The sequence below is a fragment of the Apodemus sylvaticus genome, chromosome 1 (assembly GCF_947179515.1).
Source record: "Apodemus sylvaticus chromosome 1, mApoSyl1.1, whole genome shotgun sequence".
Taxonomy (NCBI): domain Eukaryota; kingdom Metazoa; phylum Chordata; class Mammalia; order Rodentia; family Muridae; genus Apodemus; species Apodemus sylvaticus.
Genome location: NC_067472.1, coordinates 85247216 through 85264142, shown reverse-complemented (window position 1 = coordinate 85264142; position 16927 = coordinate 85247216). Strand labels below are relative to the sequence as shown.

The following is a 16927-nucleotide window of genomic DNA, read 5'->3' as shown; positions in this document are numbered from 1 at the left end:
CTGTGTTCCTGGACAGGTAGAGCCTGTCCAGGAGCTGGTTCCACACCACCATTCTCAATTTATGAGATTTCCTGGGGCTTGTGAACTTGATTCAACCTTACCAGTTCTTCTGTCTGGTGGCGCGGTCCACTTGCCACACAGGTTCCATCTCATGGAGTGGGCCTCAAGTCAAATCCTATATTGGTTGGTTACTCCCACAAGCTTTGACCCACCATTGCACTAGTATATCTTGCAGGCAGCACACCATTGCAGATCAGTCTATGGCTGGGTTGGTGTTTACATTTCTTCTTTGGTAGCCTGCAGAGTACTTTCTTATAGCAAAGACACTAGAGCATAGGGGTGAAGGCTTTATATAGCAACAGCTCGACTTCTCCATGTTCAGTGAGTTGAGGAGATTTTTGCCTTCAACAATAGGGCCTTTCTGTCAGTTTTCAAAGAGCAGCCTATAGTTTTGGCCTTTGTTGTTTTGGGGTTCTTATGGGATCCCTTTTTTTTTTTTTTTTTTTTTGGTTTTTTGGATTTGTTTTTTTCCGAGACAGGGTTTCTCTGTATAGTCCTGGCTGTCCTGGAACTCACTCTGTAGACCAGGCTGGCCTCGAACTCAGAAATCCGCCTGCCTCTGCCTCCCAGAGTGCTGGGATTACAGGCATGCGCCACCACCGCCTGGCTTATGGGATCCCTTTAACCAACAACTCAATTAGATGTAGCACAAGCCTGGTATTAAAAGCTTTGTTTGGTGACAAGAGATCTCCAGTTGGGAGATCTGCCTCTGTCTCTCCTATTATCTGGGGATTTCAGTTAGATCACCTTCATACGTGCATTATATATATATATATATATGAAGCTGGTTTTAGAGTCTCCATTGAGGCTTCTCAATGGTGGCACAGGCCTTTAATCCCAGTACTTGGGAGGCAAAGGCAGGCAGATCTCATGTCTGTCTGTCTCTGTCTGTCTGTCTGTCTCTCTCTCTCTCTCTCTCTCTCTCTGTGTGTGTGTGTGTGTGTGTGTGTGTGTGTGTGTACAATAATGCAGTGCCCTCAGAATCCAGAAGATGGAATCAGACCCCTAGGAGCTAGGAGCTAGAACTACATGTAGTTGTAAGCCTCCTAATGTGGTAACTCACATAAAGAAATAAGTCATAAATAGGTGACCTACATACCATCTGGCATGGATGTATTTGCAGAGCCCAGGAAGCACACTGATCTGGGATGTCCAGGAAGGCAGGCAGGGCTGGACATACTACACCCTGGAAGAGGTTCAGAAACACAAAGACAGCAAGAGCACTGGGGTGGCCCTACACCACAAGATGTATGTACAGTGGGTTTCATCCATAGATATTCCTAGTGAATGTTCATTTCAAGTCTTTTTTTAAAAAGTTAGGTTGCTTGTTATTTGTTGAGCTTTGTGAGGTTAATACATTCTGGATACCATTTCTTTATCAGTTAAATTTTCTGGAAGCATGAGAATCTAAATTTTAATCCCCAATACCCACATGAAAATCCAGGCATGGCTACATATGCCTTTAGACTAGCTTAGCAGGATAGAGATTGGTGAGTCCCAGGGGCTCCCAGACGCCAGCCTAGCTGAGACTGCAAACTTCAGGTTCAATAAGGCAGGACATGTAGTGGAAGGCAGCTGTGGTGATTTGGATGAGATGCACCCCCAGAAGCTTATACATTTGAGTAGTGTGTCCCCAGCTAATATTGTTTGAGAAAGATTGTGGCCTTGTTAAAAGAGGTGTGTCATTGGACGCAGGCTTTGAGGTTTCAAAAGCCCATGACACTTTTAGTTAGCTCTTTCTCTCTCTCTATCTGGTGCTTGTAGATCAGGATAGAAGCTCTCAGCTACTGACCTTGCCTGCTGTCTGCCTGCCTGCTGCCTGCCTGCTGCCTGCCTGCTGCCTGCCTGCTGCCTGCCTGCCTGCCTGCTGCCATGTTCCACCATGATACTCATGGACTCTAATCCTCTGGAACTGAAAGCCCCTAACAAACTCTGTTTACTTGGTCATATTCTTTTTTGGTCACAATAAAGAAAATTGACTAAGATAGTACTCAACATTGTCCACTGGCTTCCATGTGTATATGTGGGCACTCAGGAACACTTATGTGCAAATATACCTCATCCAGACGTGAACACACACACACACACACACACCTTTCACAGCTCTACTTCTGTTTTTGTATTTTATTTTCACTGTTAAAATGCTTATAGTGTGTTTTGTGCATGCTGTTCTCATAGCTGATTAGGAGTGTCAGAACAGTGCTCAAAAGACCACTGTTGGGTGAGCTGTGAGCTTACTCAGCCTGTCTGGTAGGAAAAGACTACCTTCCTGACTCCGCGTGAATGTCGGACAGTGTGCTCTTTTAAGGTATTCTCCCTGTCTCCTGGCACATGGTTACTGTTTTCTGCTAACAGTCGAGGAAGCCTGGAGGCTCTCCAGTGTCCTGTGGTCTCCTCTCTTCCCACCTTACTCTTGGCAAGGTCATTGTTATCACTTATCACGCCAGCTCAGGTGGCCCTCCTCTGTCATGATCCCTCTGTCTGTGTCACAGCCAGAACTCTCTCGTGAATGGCAGGCAGAGCACTGGAGAGAGACTACCTCCGTTTGTTTCCTGGGCTTCTAGCTACATCATCCTCTTCAAAGTTGCTCTCTCATGTGCTGTGTGTATTCGGGGCTCTTCCAGGTAGAAATGAAATCTGCATCTTTCCCTCCAACTGTGGATCAAAGCAGCTTGCAGTGGAGTCTCGGTGATGTGTGTGGTTCTGCCCCAATGTTCTTCAACTTCTGCTTAATTGGTTACTGTCTTCCTGCATTCCTCAGTGTAGCTGTCTCTCCCTCTGGACAATACTCCAGCGCCCACTGCAGATCAAGTTCTCTTAGGTGATAGCAAGCATTTGCTTACAGCATCTATCTGAATTTATAATAGTTAATTTATTAATCTTTTCTTCTCCACTAGACTTTAATTTAAACAACAGGATTTCTTCACTTTATCTGCAGACCCTAGTGTCCTGTTTTGCATTTTGTAGGCATCCAGTATGCATTTGTTCAGTGTAGGAATGAGTGAATATGATTACTTGACTAACACTCCCAGGTTTTATTTATATATTGGTTCCTCTCTGATACAGGGACTTGAAATTCTGGGATATAGTTCATTCATACAGGCAGAGCAGAAACAGACAATTGGAAAGAAACTGACACAGAATTCTCTTCAGAAACTGCAGTATGTTAGGAGAAAGGGTCTCCAGGTTAGAGGGAAAACATTCGGCAACAACAGTACAATACATAGAGAGAGAATTAAAGGTGATGGGGCCTTAAAGGGAAGGACAAGCTTCCCTTTAAAACCTGGGGTGAAAACAAAACTAGGTGCTATGGTGCACACTCAGCTCTGAGTCTGAGGTCAGCCAGGCTACACAGTCCAACCCTGCCTCAAAAATAACCTAAAAGAGTGAGACTCTGGAAGAGAAGCAAGGATCAGACTTGTGTAAGTCTGGACGGCCCATAGCTGGCAGGAAGTTTCATATCACATGACTTAGTTTATCATGACAAAGATCATGGAAGAGAACAATACATTAAAAGCTGTCAAGCCACTTGGCATGGTAGCACACGCCTTTAATCCCAGCACTTGGGAGATAGAAACAGGTGAATCCCCAATTGGAGACCAGCCTGGTCTACAGAGTTAGTTCCAGGATAGTCATAGCCAAGGCTACACAGAGGAACCCTGTGATGGGGTGGGGGAAGCTGTCAAGTCACTACACAGACTGCTTAATTCTGTCCCAAAGGGAGCTGTGAGGGGGTGTGACTGATGTCTTCAGGCCATGAGACCTGGCTTGCTTTTTGTATGCCTGTTTATTTCCTAAAGAGAAAGAGAAAGATGGGGTGGAATTGGATTGGTGGGGAGGAGCTGGGAGGAGCTGGGGTGGGGGGAGAATAAACAATGATCAGAATATATTGTGTGAAAAGAAAACCTATTTTCAATTTTTTAAAAAAGTGACCACTGTCTCTCTTACAGAGACAGACCCATATTCTAACATACAGCAAACAAAAACTGAAAATGAGCCCTGTGAGCTACTTACAAGACAAATTGGAAACATGGAAGGCATCATAGCAGAAGCAAAGGTGCTGAAAAGGGAACCAGTGAGATCAAGGTTAGAGTACAAAGGCTTGGAGTGGGAAACCGCCACCACATAACCGTGACTGTAACTGTAACCCAGTGGGTTTTGAAGAGGAGAAAATTTCCTAGTCCTATGAAGGGTGAAATCCTCACAAAGACTCTAAGAGGCTGTTGCCCCTGGGAATTTTCAACAATTAGGCGCATAATGGTGCCTACTGCATGGTCTTGGTACATATTCAGCCGTGAGAATCTGGCAGTGCTTTTTATGTGTTTGTCTGTCTGTTTGTTTTAAGGAATGGTGTAGAAGAAACTCAAGGTAAGAGAATTGATGGTATAAAGGATTTATTAATAGATTTGCTTAAGAGGCATTTAAAAAAGGGAATTTTGCTAAAGGAGCACTGTCCACGCCCCCCGCCCCAAAAAAATCCCAAAGATAAGTAATCTGCCAACCAGGCCTGTTATAAATACACAAGATGTGTGATGCGTGGACGGAAATGTTCATTCACCAGGATTGACCAGCCATTGTGCCCATCCCCTAAGAGCATGCTTGAGGGTGCCATGTAGAGTCACAACTGTCGTTAAGTTCTGGTCTGCCTTTACGTTCCTTTGTGCTTTTCTCAGGAAAAACATAATTCTTCCACTTGGGCAAGATGACCCTGGGTAAAAAACATTCAAAAAGAACAACACTTTTGTACTTAAGAAATAACTCTGACAATGTCTTTCCTGTGTAAACCTCCCATTTGCCCACATGGCCAGATTTGCAGCCTCCTGTCTCTGTCTAAATTGTCCAAAGAGTAACCTAAGGCTGGGACGTAAAGGAAAGTTAGAGATGTTGTTTGTGCACTGTATAAGCCTAAGGTGTGTAGGTCAGTAACATCTTCTGTTCAAGGCTGGGCTTTTCCTTGGGCACTGGCCAGAGCCAGACAAGGTCTTCTCTTCATCTCTAAGCATATGGGGGGATTTCTCACTAGAAAAAATACGTTATTCTTATTCCAGGAAAACTGTGTATAGGTTGTTCTTTGTGTTTTTAATTATTTATTTTTATTTTTCAACATAGAATGATTATCTGATATAGAAGCTTCTTTTAAAATGGCTTTAATCAGTGAGCAGATGCGGATGATGGCTCACATCCATAATCTCGTCCCTGGGGAGGCAGAGTCAGAGGGTGACAGGAGGTGAAGCCAGCCTGGGGTACATAGTGAGGTCCACCCTGGGCTATATAGAGTGAGACGCTGTCTCAAAAATTAAAAATAAATAGAAATATAAAGAAGACTTTGATCTAAGTTGTCCTCACAAAGGCTGTATTAATTTACCATCCCACCACAGTGTAAGAAGCACTTATTTTTTCAAACAGAAGTTTTAGAACCTCCGCAGCTGACCTCTTTACTTACTTATTGTTGGTGTTGAGACTAAACTTGGTCTTTGTGAAGCCAGCACACACTGCTAAGTTACACACCCAGGTATACTTTTGTTCTTTTTTTTTTATGTGTGTGAATATTTGCCCTCATGTATGTATATGTACTATATGTGCAGACAGAGAGTCCAGAAGAGCACAATGAATCCCCTGAAACTGAAGTTACAGCTGTGAGCTGCCTTTTGGTGCTGGGAACCTACCCAGATCCTCTGTAAGAAGAGCCAGCATTCCTAACCTCTGAGTCACCTCTCCACACCCAACACCATTGTTCCTAAACTGTACAAGTAGAGTACATGATGAATTAATTTATTCAATACATCTCTCTCAATGATAAAATAGCTTTCTATGTTGAAAGAGCAGGATACTTTTTATTACTGAATCAATTGATCTTTTATTGATTTTTAAATTGCTTATACAATAAGGTGAATTGAAAGCATTAGTAAAAGGTAACATAAGCTCCCTAATCTTGCCTTGAATTCTAGGAATGAGCATACCCATTGTTTGAAAGCTTCAGAAGGGGCTCTCTCATATTGTAAATCATTTGAGGGATACATGTAATGTTATATAAAAATAAAAGTTTATTTCTAGTTAACCCCATACATGTTTGCAAACAATAACTTTTAGGAATTAACTTTATATTACCTGTTTTTATTAGGGGATTATGAATAAAATTATGTCAAATTATATACAATCATTTTTAATTTGTCAAATCACTGATTAGTTTCAAGGTGGCTTTTTCAAAATAGCTAGAGTTTCTCTTAACAGAAACTTACCAGTCAAGAAAACTTTTCTTCTTGTATTGCCCCCCCAATATACATGAGTTTTGAAAAAGATTAAGTGAGAGATTGAAAACATGACATCAAGAAAAAGTATTGAAACACAGAAATTTGATTAGGATAGGCTGGGATATTAACTTGTTAGAATAATGAAGTGATGGACATTTTGTTCTTTAAAAAATGAATTTTAAGATAAATATATTTAACCTCAGAGTTGCATTAAAAGAAAAAGAGGAGACGGGAGAAGGTGAAAGGGTGAAGATACAGTTACCAGAAAAAGATGAGCTTTATCCTGAAGCCGCTGAAAGGCAACGCTATGACATGGCTCTGAGGATCCTGCGGCTGAAAGTAAAACAGACTTTGAAGCAGGTAAACCAGTTGCATGCTAGTAATTATCCTTAGTGTGTGTGACTTCATTCACATTACTTACAATATCTCTGACTAATATGCATATATGTGCATATATCACTGGACTGTATAACTTGCACAATTAATGTTCTGTGTGTGTGTGTGTGTGTGTGTGTGTGTATGTGCGTGCGCGCGCGCGCGCGCACAATCCATTATTTAATAAAATGATATTTCAGGGTCTAGATGAATGGTTCAGTGGTAAGACCATACTGTTCTTCAAAAAAACCCAAATTCAGTTCCCAGTTCACAGTGGCCATTTTACAACCTCCTATAACTCCAGCTCCAGGACATATAATACCATCTTCTCGTCTCCAGGGACCCCTATATGTACATAGCATATGCATACACAATGATGTTTTAATTGAAATCTAAGTAAATGTCAACTTAACCTAAAATGAAATCATGAAATTTACAGCTGAATAGCTACTGGAAATCTTGAATGGATGGATGAGGAGTTTAATCATTGCATTGTCATAAATTGCAATTGGGGCGTTTTTATACCAAAATGCAGGTTCATTAGCTTTACAATGATAAAGAAACTTATTCTGTGCTTCACAAAACAACTTACTTCACAATTATGTGAAGGAACTGCTTTTGCTCCATGACAAGGCTACCTATGTTTTACAGTTAGAATTTGACTTATTCACATGGAATAAGGGCCCCTGAACATCAACCACTTACTTTCTTTGGATAATTTTTTAAGTTCTGCATTTAATTAAACCTTTAGGATTTTTGTCACCAATGATATGGGATTAAACCTTCATGAATTGTGAAGAAGGAGGAGAAAGAGGAAGAAGAGGAGGAGAAAGAGAAACTGACTGACAACTTTTAGAGAACCAAATGCCAAATTTTAAAATCACCTTGGCCAAAAAAAACAAAAAAAGAAAAAAAAGAAAAGAAAAGAAAAGGGAAAAAGGATGTTAAACACAGAAAAGAAAACCAGAGCACAGACACTTTCATAGGCTGTTCTCAGATGACTAATGTGCTGGTGTGTGGGTGAGCACGTTTAGAAAGGAAACTGCATGCAAGGTACAAAGTGCGGAGAACTTTTTAGATTTCCTTTTTTATTTGTATTTGTATGAGTGGTTTTGTTTACAGTATATATGTATTCTGCATGCATGCCTGGTGCCCACAGAGGCCAGAAGAGGGTATTGAATCCTGTTAACATTACAAATGGTTGTTAGCCACTGTGTGAGTGCTGGGAACCAAACCTGCGTCCCACTACAAACCTCTCAGCAAAGGCACAATGGCCACACCATGCCGTTTATGGAGTTCTGAAGGGCAAATTCTGGATCTCTTAGCATAGACACAAATTTCAGAACATTTTCATGACCTTAAAGAAAAATTTCAAATCCCTTACCTGTCACCCTCCTCCTAGGTCCTCCATCTTTCCCAGTCCTTCCCACTCTAAATTAATATCAATATAGATATAGATGTAGATATAGCTATATAATTTTCCCCATTCTTCTAGATGTTTCCTATAAATATTCAGGCCTTCTTGCTGAGTTTTTATCACATGGTATTTTCTTTTTTGTTGTTGGGTTTTTTTTGGGTTTTTTTGGTTTTTTTTTTTTTTTTTTTTTTTGGTTTTTGGTTTTTGGTTTGGGGATTTGGTTTTTTCAAGACAGGGTTTCTCTGTATAGCCATGGCTGTCCTGGAACTCACTCTGTAGACCAGGCTGGCCTTGAACTCAGAAATCCGCCTGCCTCTGCCTCCCAGAGTGCTGGGATTATAGGTGTGCGCCACCACTGCCAGGCTCACATGGTATTTTCAAGCTTATCACTTCTGTACTAAAACTGCATTTGTTCCTGTTGTTGACTAGTTCCCTACTGTGTGGCTGTCACACACACCCGTTCATCACGGCGGCCTCTGTGTTGCTGCTGCTTATTGCCTGTATTAGTGATGCCGAGATGATTTTGTGGCCATGGTTTTATTTCTTTGCCATTGGGTTTTATCCTTTGGGTTGAGTATGCTGACTCTGCTCTCTTCACATTTAATTGTGCTTCCTCTTTCCCGATTTTATTCATGTGTTTTAATTTATTCAGAAGTAGCTCTCGATTTACTATTTCATGACTGTTTTTCCAACCTCTGCTTTATATTTGCAGAACAATTAAGTCATTAATTTTGTATGCTTTCTTCAGTTGGTTGTTCTGTCTTGTCAAAGTATAAATTTGCCTAAAGGGGAAATCATGTTTGATAAAGATGCCACTTTTTCTTGAAAACACAGAAAATGTGTTTTGCTAAACAGTTGGTAGAGCCTGGGGTGGAGCTTAGTGGGTGCCTGCCTAGCATTCAAGATTACATCCTCAGGGCTGAAAAGACAAAACAAAACAAAACAAACAAACAAAAAAAACAGCTGTTAGGATCAAATTAAGCACTGCATACAATACTTACAATTTCAGACATTGATGTAAGAAGAGTTTTAATCTAAATATATGTTTAAAACTTAAATATAAAACTTCATCTACCACAGAATTATTTACCAAATGCTCATATTTTTCTCATAATGGTAAAAATGAGATCTGCCTTCCTTTATAACAGAGGCTGACTTGGGATTTAGATTTGTAGTAATCCATCAACAGAGAGGCTCTCATCAAAGCTCTTCTGACGTGCCATGTCTTGCGAGTTACCCCTAGTAACCACCGTCTGCTCATCAGAGTGCTGGCAGACACAGGGCAACAGAGCATTTGCTGTGGACAAAGAGAACCTTTATTCACGGACTTTATTCAAGTACAGCACTTCTGACACTCACCTCATCCACACACCACCTTGCCCCAGAGTTGCAGTTTGTCTTGTGCTGGGTTTTCATGCTGACTGAGAGAACATCCGATGGAAGGTGGTATGAGCAGAAACCAAGTGGGTAACCAGCACAATTATAAAACTTTCATGTGTCTAGGACCCCCATTTTGGAGCCACCTTCACTGGCTTGAAAGAGATTCCATGTACCTGGTATAATTGTTGCTCTGGTTATTCATCTATATGAATTATTAAAGTTATACTTGAGGCAGTACTTTTTTTCTCTCTCATTTACCAATTTGGTCAATTTGAGTGTCTGAGGGAGTATGGTTTGAAAACCAGAATACCATGTTTCAATCATAAGACAGATCAGTGATTCGGATAATAGTATTTTCGATTTGGTGGGGATAAGATCCCTCTTGCACTAATCCAGTTAACTCCACAGTGATAGCACAGAAGTTCCCCCTCAGCATGCAGGCAATGGGATGATGGCTGTGTATGGGATGATGGCTGTGTGGACTAATAAGAGTTTAGCATGAAGGGCAGGGGAGGTGATGGCTCAACAGTTAAGAGAACTTACTGCTCTAGCAGAGGATCCGGTTCCATTCCCAGCATCCATATAGGGCGGCTCACACTGCCTGTAACTTTAGCTCTAGGAAATCCTATGCCCAATTCTGGCTTCTAGAGACATGTGTGAAACATGTGGTGCATCTACATGCACTGAAGCATACATACATACATACATACATACATAATAAAGTCTTTTCAAAAATAATATGAGCATGAAAACATGATAAGAAGATTTGTATTAAAATATTAGCAAATTTTTCTTTTTAATTCTTTTAGTTTCAAGAGGCACAGGATCTACAAAGAGAAGTTGTTCAGAGTTCGCAGAGGATGCAGGACCACTTGCAGAAGTATGATTTTAAGGGGCACACAAAATAACCTAAGGGTTTACAAAGCGTATCGTCAGTGCAACGTGTAAATGATACCAGTTAGAATCGGTGCAGCTCTGAGGTGATCAGAGACATTTCAGCTTTATGTTCATTGGTCTGAGGACACAGCTCAGAAGGATGATTAAGGCATGCTTTGTATGCCCACAGCCCTGGGTTCAATCTCCACACCATAAAGGAAACCAGCTGCCTGATATTAGTTCATTTTACCCAAAATTAGCACATACTATAAAACACAGCTGGAAAACTTAAATGCCATCTATCCTTCTTTATTTTAAGGATTTAAGTCCTTTGTCATTGTGCAATGTTGTTAAAAGTATTCATCTGTAACAGTAATTGTTTTATACACTACATTTTAGGCTTCAGGCTGGATGTTCTGAGGCAGAGGTTATGGTACAAGAGCAAGGAGAGAAAACTGCAGAGCTTCAGAAGCTGCACGCGGGCTTGGTGAGTGAGCCTTCTGCTCTCCTGGGTCTCAGGTCTCCTTTCCCTCATAGGAATGCTGCAGGAGCAACTCCGTGTGTACTCTCTGGTTGATGGTTTTCTCCCTGGGAGCTCTGGGAGTACTGGGTGGCTCCTATTGTTGTTCCTCCTATGGAGCTGCAAACCCCTTCAGCTCTTTGGGTCCTTTCTCTAGCTCCCCCCACTGGGGACCCTGTGCTCAGTTCACTGGCTGGCTGAGTGTCCCCCTCTGTATTTGTCATGCACAAGCAGAGCCTCCCAGGTGACAGCTATATCCAGCTCTGGTCAGCAAGCACTTGTGGGCATTGACAATAGTGTCTGGGTTTTGTAACTGTATATGGGATGGATTCCTAGGTGGGGTAGTCTCTGGATGGTCTTTCCCTCAGTCTCTGTTCCACACTTTGTCTCTGTATGTCCTTCTGTGAGTATTTTGTTCCCGCTTCTAAAAAGGACCAGAGTATCCATACTTTGTTCTTCCTTCTTCTTGGGCGTCATTTGATATGTGAATTGTATCTTGGGTATTCCAAGCTTTTGGGCTAATATCCACTTATCAGTGAGTGCATACCATGTGTGTTCTTTTGTGATTGGGTTACCTCACTCAGGATAATATTTTCCAGATTCACCCATTTGCCTAAGAATTTCATGAATTCATTGTTTTTTTTAATAGCTGAGTAGTATTCCACTGTGTAAATATACCACATTTTCTGTATCCATTCCTCCACTGAGGGACATCTGGGTTCTTTCCAGCTTCTGGTTATTATAAATAGGGCTGATATGAACATAGTGGAACATGTGTCCTTATTTTATGCTGGAGAATCCTCTGGGTATGTGCCCAGGAGTGGTATAACAGAGTCCTCCGATGGTATTATGCCCAGTTTTCTGAGGAACCCCCATGGTTCCACACACACAGGCAGCAGAGGATGGCCTTGTTGGACATCAAAGGGAAGAGAGGCCCTTGGTCCTGGAAGGCTCAATGCTGCAGTGTAGGGGAAAACCAGGACAGGTTGGTTGAGAAACAGAGGGAGGGGAGATAACTTATGGGATTTTCAGGGGGGGGAGACCAGGAAAGGGGACAACATTTGAAATGTAAATAAAGAATATATCGAATAAAAAAAAAAGGAATGTTGCAGGAAGCATGAAAAAAGTCCCACTGAGACGAATGTATTCACACCACATCCTGCTGTTACTGAAAGTCCTCTTTGCTTTAAAGGAGATTTGATTGAATTCATAAGCTAATGGTTTTGGTAACCTGCCTTAATGTATATTATTCTCAATAAACTATATATATATACATATATGCATATACATATATATGTGTGTGTATGTGTGTGTGTGTGTGTGTGTATTTGTGAGACAGGGTTTCTCTGTAGTCCTGGCTGTCCTGGAACTCACTCTGTAGACCAGGCTGGCCTTGAACTCAGAGATCCGCCTGCCTCTGCCTCCCAAGTGCTGGGATTAAAGGTGTGCACCACCACTGCCCAGCAAACAATATTTTTTAAGAAAGAATAATTCAAAGATGAATCATGGTATGCACTCGCTAATAAGTGGATATTAACCTAGAAACCTGGATTACCCAAAACATAATCTACACATCAAATGAGGTACAAGAAGAAAGGAAGAGTGGCCCCTTGTTCTGGAAAGACTCAATGAAGCAGTATTCAGCAAAACTAGAACGGGGAAGTGGGAAGGGGTGGGTGGGAGGACAGGGGGAGAGAAGGGGGCTTACGGGACTTTCTGGGAGTGGGGGGGCTAGGAAAGGGGAAATCATTTGAAATGTAAATAAAAAATATATCGAATTAAAAAAAAAAGACTAAAGCTCTGAGCCACAAAAAAAAAAAAAAAAAAAAAAAAAAAGTCTCTGTACTGATCATATCCAGAGGTTAGGCAAGGCCCCAGGTTGGGAGATAGGACCACCTACTCATCTCCAAATTTTTAACCCATAATTGCTCCTGTCTAAAGGATATAAAGGGACAAAGTGTAGAGCAGAGGCTGAGGAAAGGCCACCCAGAGACTGCCCCACCTGGGGATCCACCCCATATTCAGACACCAAACCCAGGCACTATTGTAGATGGCAAGAAGTGCTTGCTGACAGGAGCCTGATCTAGCTGTCTGCTGAGAGGCCCTTCCAGAGCCTGACGAGTACAGAGGCAGATGCTCAAAGCCAACACTGGACTGAGCACCGGGTGTCCAATGGAGGAGTTAGAGAAAGGACTGAAGGAGCTGAAGGGGTTTGCAACCCAATAGGAAGAACAACAATATAGACAGACCAACCAGACCCACCAGAGCTCCCAGGGAGTTAACCATCGACCAAAGAGTGCACATGGAGGGACCTATGGCTCCAGCTGCATATGCAGCATAGGATGGCCATGTCAGGCATCAACGGGAGGAGACGCCCTTGGTCCTGTGAAGGCTCCATGCCCCAGTGTGGGGGAATGCCAGGGTGAGGAGGCAGGGTGGGTGGATGGGTAGGGGAGCACCCTCATAGAAGCAGGGGGTGAGCTGGAATGGGGGTTTCCAGAGGGGAAACCGGGAAAGGGGATAACATTTGAAATGTTATTAAAGAAAATATCCAGTTTTTTTTTTTAAATTGAGTCTCTGTATTGACTGTTAATCACTGCAGAGAACTTCTTTGGTCAAGCTGAGGATAGCGCTAACCTAGAGGGAGAAGCAGAGCTGTTTGGATGGTAAATTGGCAACATGTTCTTTAGCAGAACAGCAGTAGTTGGTTCCTCCCTAGGTGTGACCTCCTGAGCCATGGGCTTCACACCAGGTTGACATGCCAGGCCTGGATTACTTCCTTTGGAGGGAGGAAAGGGGCTTCAAATCCAATACAAACACAGTAAGTTCCTTCGTTCCCTGGTTGCAGGGGCGGCACATTTGCCTGGCAGCCAGCACTGCAGCATTCAGAGTTGGCTGCAAGATCCACTGCTGTCTTTTCTCCCCAAAAGACCCACATTATATTTTGTTTTTTTCCCCCTAGATTTTAAGATACTGTCTTGAGATTTCTTTTTTCCAATATAGAATTTATCATTATAGACTTTCTTGTCTAAGCAGTGGTTTCCCTAAATCACGCATATCTAGATATATTGTGCTTTTATTTTCATTCAGTATATATATTTTTAATTTTTCTTGAGATTTCCTATTTTATTCATGATTTCCTAGAAGTGCATTGTTTAATCTCTAAATATATGAATATTTTCCTATTGTCTTTCTGTTACTGATTTTCAGTTTAATTTCATTATGATCACCTCTTCCCCCTCCCCCTCCAGACACCTCTTTTTTCCCAGTGCTGAGAATTGAACCCAGGGAACATAGTAGACATATGTTCTCCCACTAATCTATACCCAAATACTGGTTTAACTTCTACATTTGTTGAGTTTTATTTGAAGGCCCAGGACTCAGTTTACCATGGTGAATATCTCCTTTGAGTGCTTGCCAGAAATGTGTATACCACTGGCTTTTCTGTTAGTTTGCTTGTGTTGGTGGCTGAGTTTTACCTCTATGGGCATTGTATTTATGCAACTCTTGCAGTTGTTGAGAATTGAGTGCTGAATTCCCCACTATAGCTGCGCATTTGTGTATTTATCCTCGCAGCAGGATCAGAGCTTGTTTCATGCATTTCGTCGTGGATGACGTATTTTATGTGCTTAGTGGTCTTAAATTCACTCTGACAACCTGTCCTTCAATTAGCATGTGTAGACCATCTACACAAAGTCAATGTTGAAATGTTTGCTGGATACTTTTATGTCAACTTGACCCAAGTTAGAGTCATCGGAAAGGAGAGAGTCTCAACTGAGAAAATGCCTCCTTAAGATCTGGCTGTAAGACATTTTCTTGATTGATGAGAGAGAGGACACAGCTCGTTGTGGGTGATGCCATCCCTGGGCTGGGCAGCCAGTGAGCAGGCTGAGCAGGCCAGCAAGTGCCTCTGCATCAGCTCCTGCCTCCAGGTTCATGCTCTGCTTGAGTTCCTGTTGTAACTTTCTTCAGAAATGGATTACAATGTAGAAGTAAAAGCCAAATAAATCCTTCCTCCCCCCCAAAAAAAAAGAATAATTCATATCAAGGTTTTAAAAGTAATTTTATGATTTATTTTTCAAAGACTAGGGTCAAAAAGGAGCAGCTAAAGAAACTCAACAAACTCACACTCTCTCTGAAATGTTCTCTGGATCAAACGAAGAACAAAAATGAAGAGTTAGAGAGAGAGCTCACTGAGTAAGATTTTAATATTTCAAATCTCTTCACTCACAGGCTTTTTCAATTGTGTTGATTGTATTAACATCTAAATATTAATTCATTTTATAATTGTTTTAACAACTAAAACTTACTGTATTTTAAAATTCACTTCAGAAACTCACAACTCAATCTGAAAATCTGATTGCCAAAATGTATTTGCTCTCTAATGATCCTGAAAACAATGTTGATGACTCTGGCTAGATATTCCTTCCTTCTTTCCTTCCTCCTTCCTTCCTTCCTTCCTCCCTCCCTTCCTTCCTTTCTTCTTTTTCTTTGTTCTTTCTTACTTTCTTTTCTTTCTTTCTTTTTTCTTTCCTTCCTTCCTTCTTTCTTAGTTGAAATTTCCTAAATTGTTTTGACATTTCCCCCCTCCCCCCAGCCCCACCCTGCTCCCAGCCCCACCCTCCCCTTTCCTACCTACTCAGCTTCGCATCCTTTTCTCACCCATCAACTCTAATTTGTGCTGCCCATCTATTCCTGAATGTACGGCCTCCCACTGGCTGACTTGCAGGGTCCACACATTTTAAGAAATCTGACTCATCTCCCAGCAGGGATTAATTGTGAATAGCTCTCCAGCTAGGGGTGGGTGGGGCTTCATGTCTACCTCCCCTTGCCCTTGCTCAGAATGGGGCTTGCACAGGGTTGCACATGCTGTCAGGATCACTGTGAGCACACTATATATGCGTGGCTGTCCTGCTGCACGGGCCACTGTTTCCTTGCAGTCATTCCTTGTCTCTGCCCCTCCTTCCACAATGGTCCCTGAGCCTCAGGAAGAAGAGTGAGGACAGTTTTTTTTTTCCTTTTCTTCTTTTGGTAGCATCCTTTATTCAGCATTCAAGCATTCTCCTGGTTAAAACAGTTATCAAAATTATCTTTAGTTTTTTTCTTTCTGCCTTTCTGTTTTTCAGTTATGATCTCATGAAGACATGTTCCTTTTTCATGGGTGTCACACATTTATGGAGCATACATGTTGCTAAACTTGTCATGTGTATATATCTATACATGTATAGAAATCTGTATATATGTATATACACAGATACAACTAAAATATAGTCACCCCTGTTATCTACAGAAGTTTGGTTGGTTTTAGAACCTCCACAAATACTGAACTCTCTGGATATTCCACTCTCTATATAAAGTGGTGAATAGTTGCATATAGTTCACACATATCCACATTTTTCTTCTTTACCTTAATGACTGATCTCTGGGTTATTACTAATTCTTAATAATTAGTTAGTGCTTCATAATATAATACTAAAGTAGACATTAACAGTTGAAGCAATTGTGTATATGGTTATAGTATTTATTATATGCCATAAATACCATAAAATTTTTCTTCATAATATTTACCTGATTATAATTTTATTAGAATACTTTCAATAATTGAAGTTGGAACAATTGAAAGATCATAATATGTATTTATTTTAAAAGAAATAATATATGTAAAAACATGATAGCAAATACAATCCATTTGAAAAATTGTTAAGCATTTATTCTTTAAAAAACTTTCTATACTGACTGTATACTTTTGCAGAATAAAGAAACACTTAGGAGTAATGAGAAAGAAATTGAATGACCATGAAAATGGAGAATTTAGTTGCCATGGAGATTTAAAAACTAAAGAACTTGAAGTGAATGTTTCAGTGGATATGTTAAAAAATGAGGTAAATTTAATTTGTTTGGACACCCTTAAATGTTCACATTTGGGGTCAGTGAAAAATTTATTATTTTTCCATTGAAAAGGTATTCTGTTGCACTCAAAATGTTATGTAAAGCCAAGCAGTACACACCATCACAAATCACTAAGTCTTGAATAGCATCATTTCATTT

General features: G+C 41.1%; 1 protein-coding gene across 1 annotated transcript in view; it reads left to right on the top strand.

Annotated features, from left to right (window-relative positions):
• Nucleotides 1-16927, top strand: part of LOC127679230 (ankyrin repeat domain-containing protein 26-like) — a 75045-nt gene that overhangs the window by 44373 nt on the left and 13745 nt on the right. The window contains exons 21-26 of the mRNA XM_052174925.1: nt 4011-4146; nt 6515-6671; nt 10293-10363; nt 10759-10846; nt 14964-15076; nt 16632-16761. Coding sequence (XP_052030885.1) covers nt 4011-4146; nt 6515-6671; nt 10293-10363; nt 10759-10846; nt 14964-15076; nt 16632-16761 — 695 coding nt within the window. The remainder of the gene's footprint in view (nt 1-4010; nt 4147-6514; nt 6672-10292; nt 10364-10758; nt 10847-14963; nt 15077-16631; nt 16762-16927) is intronic.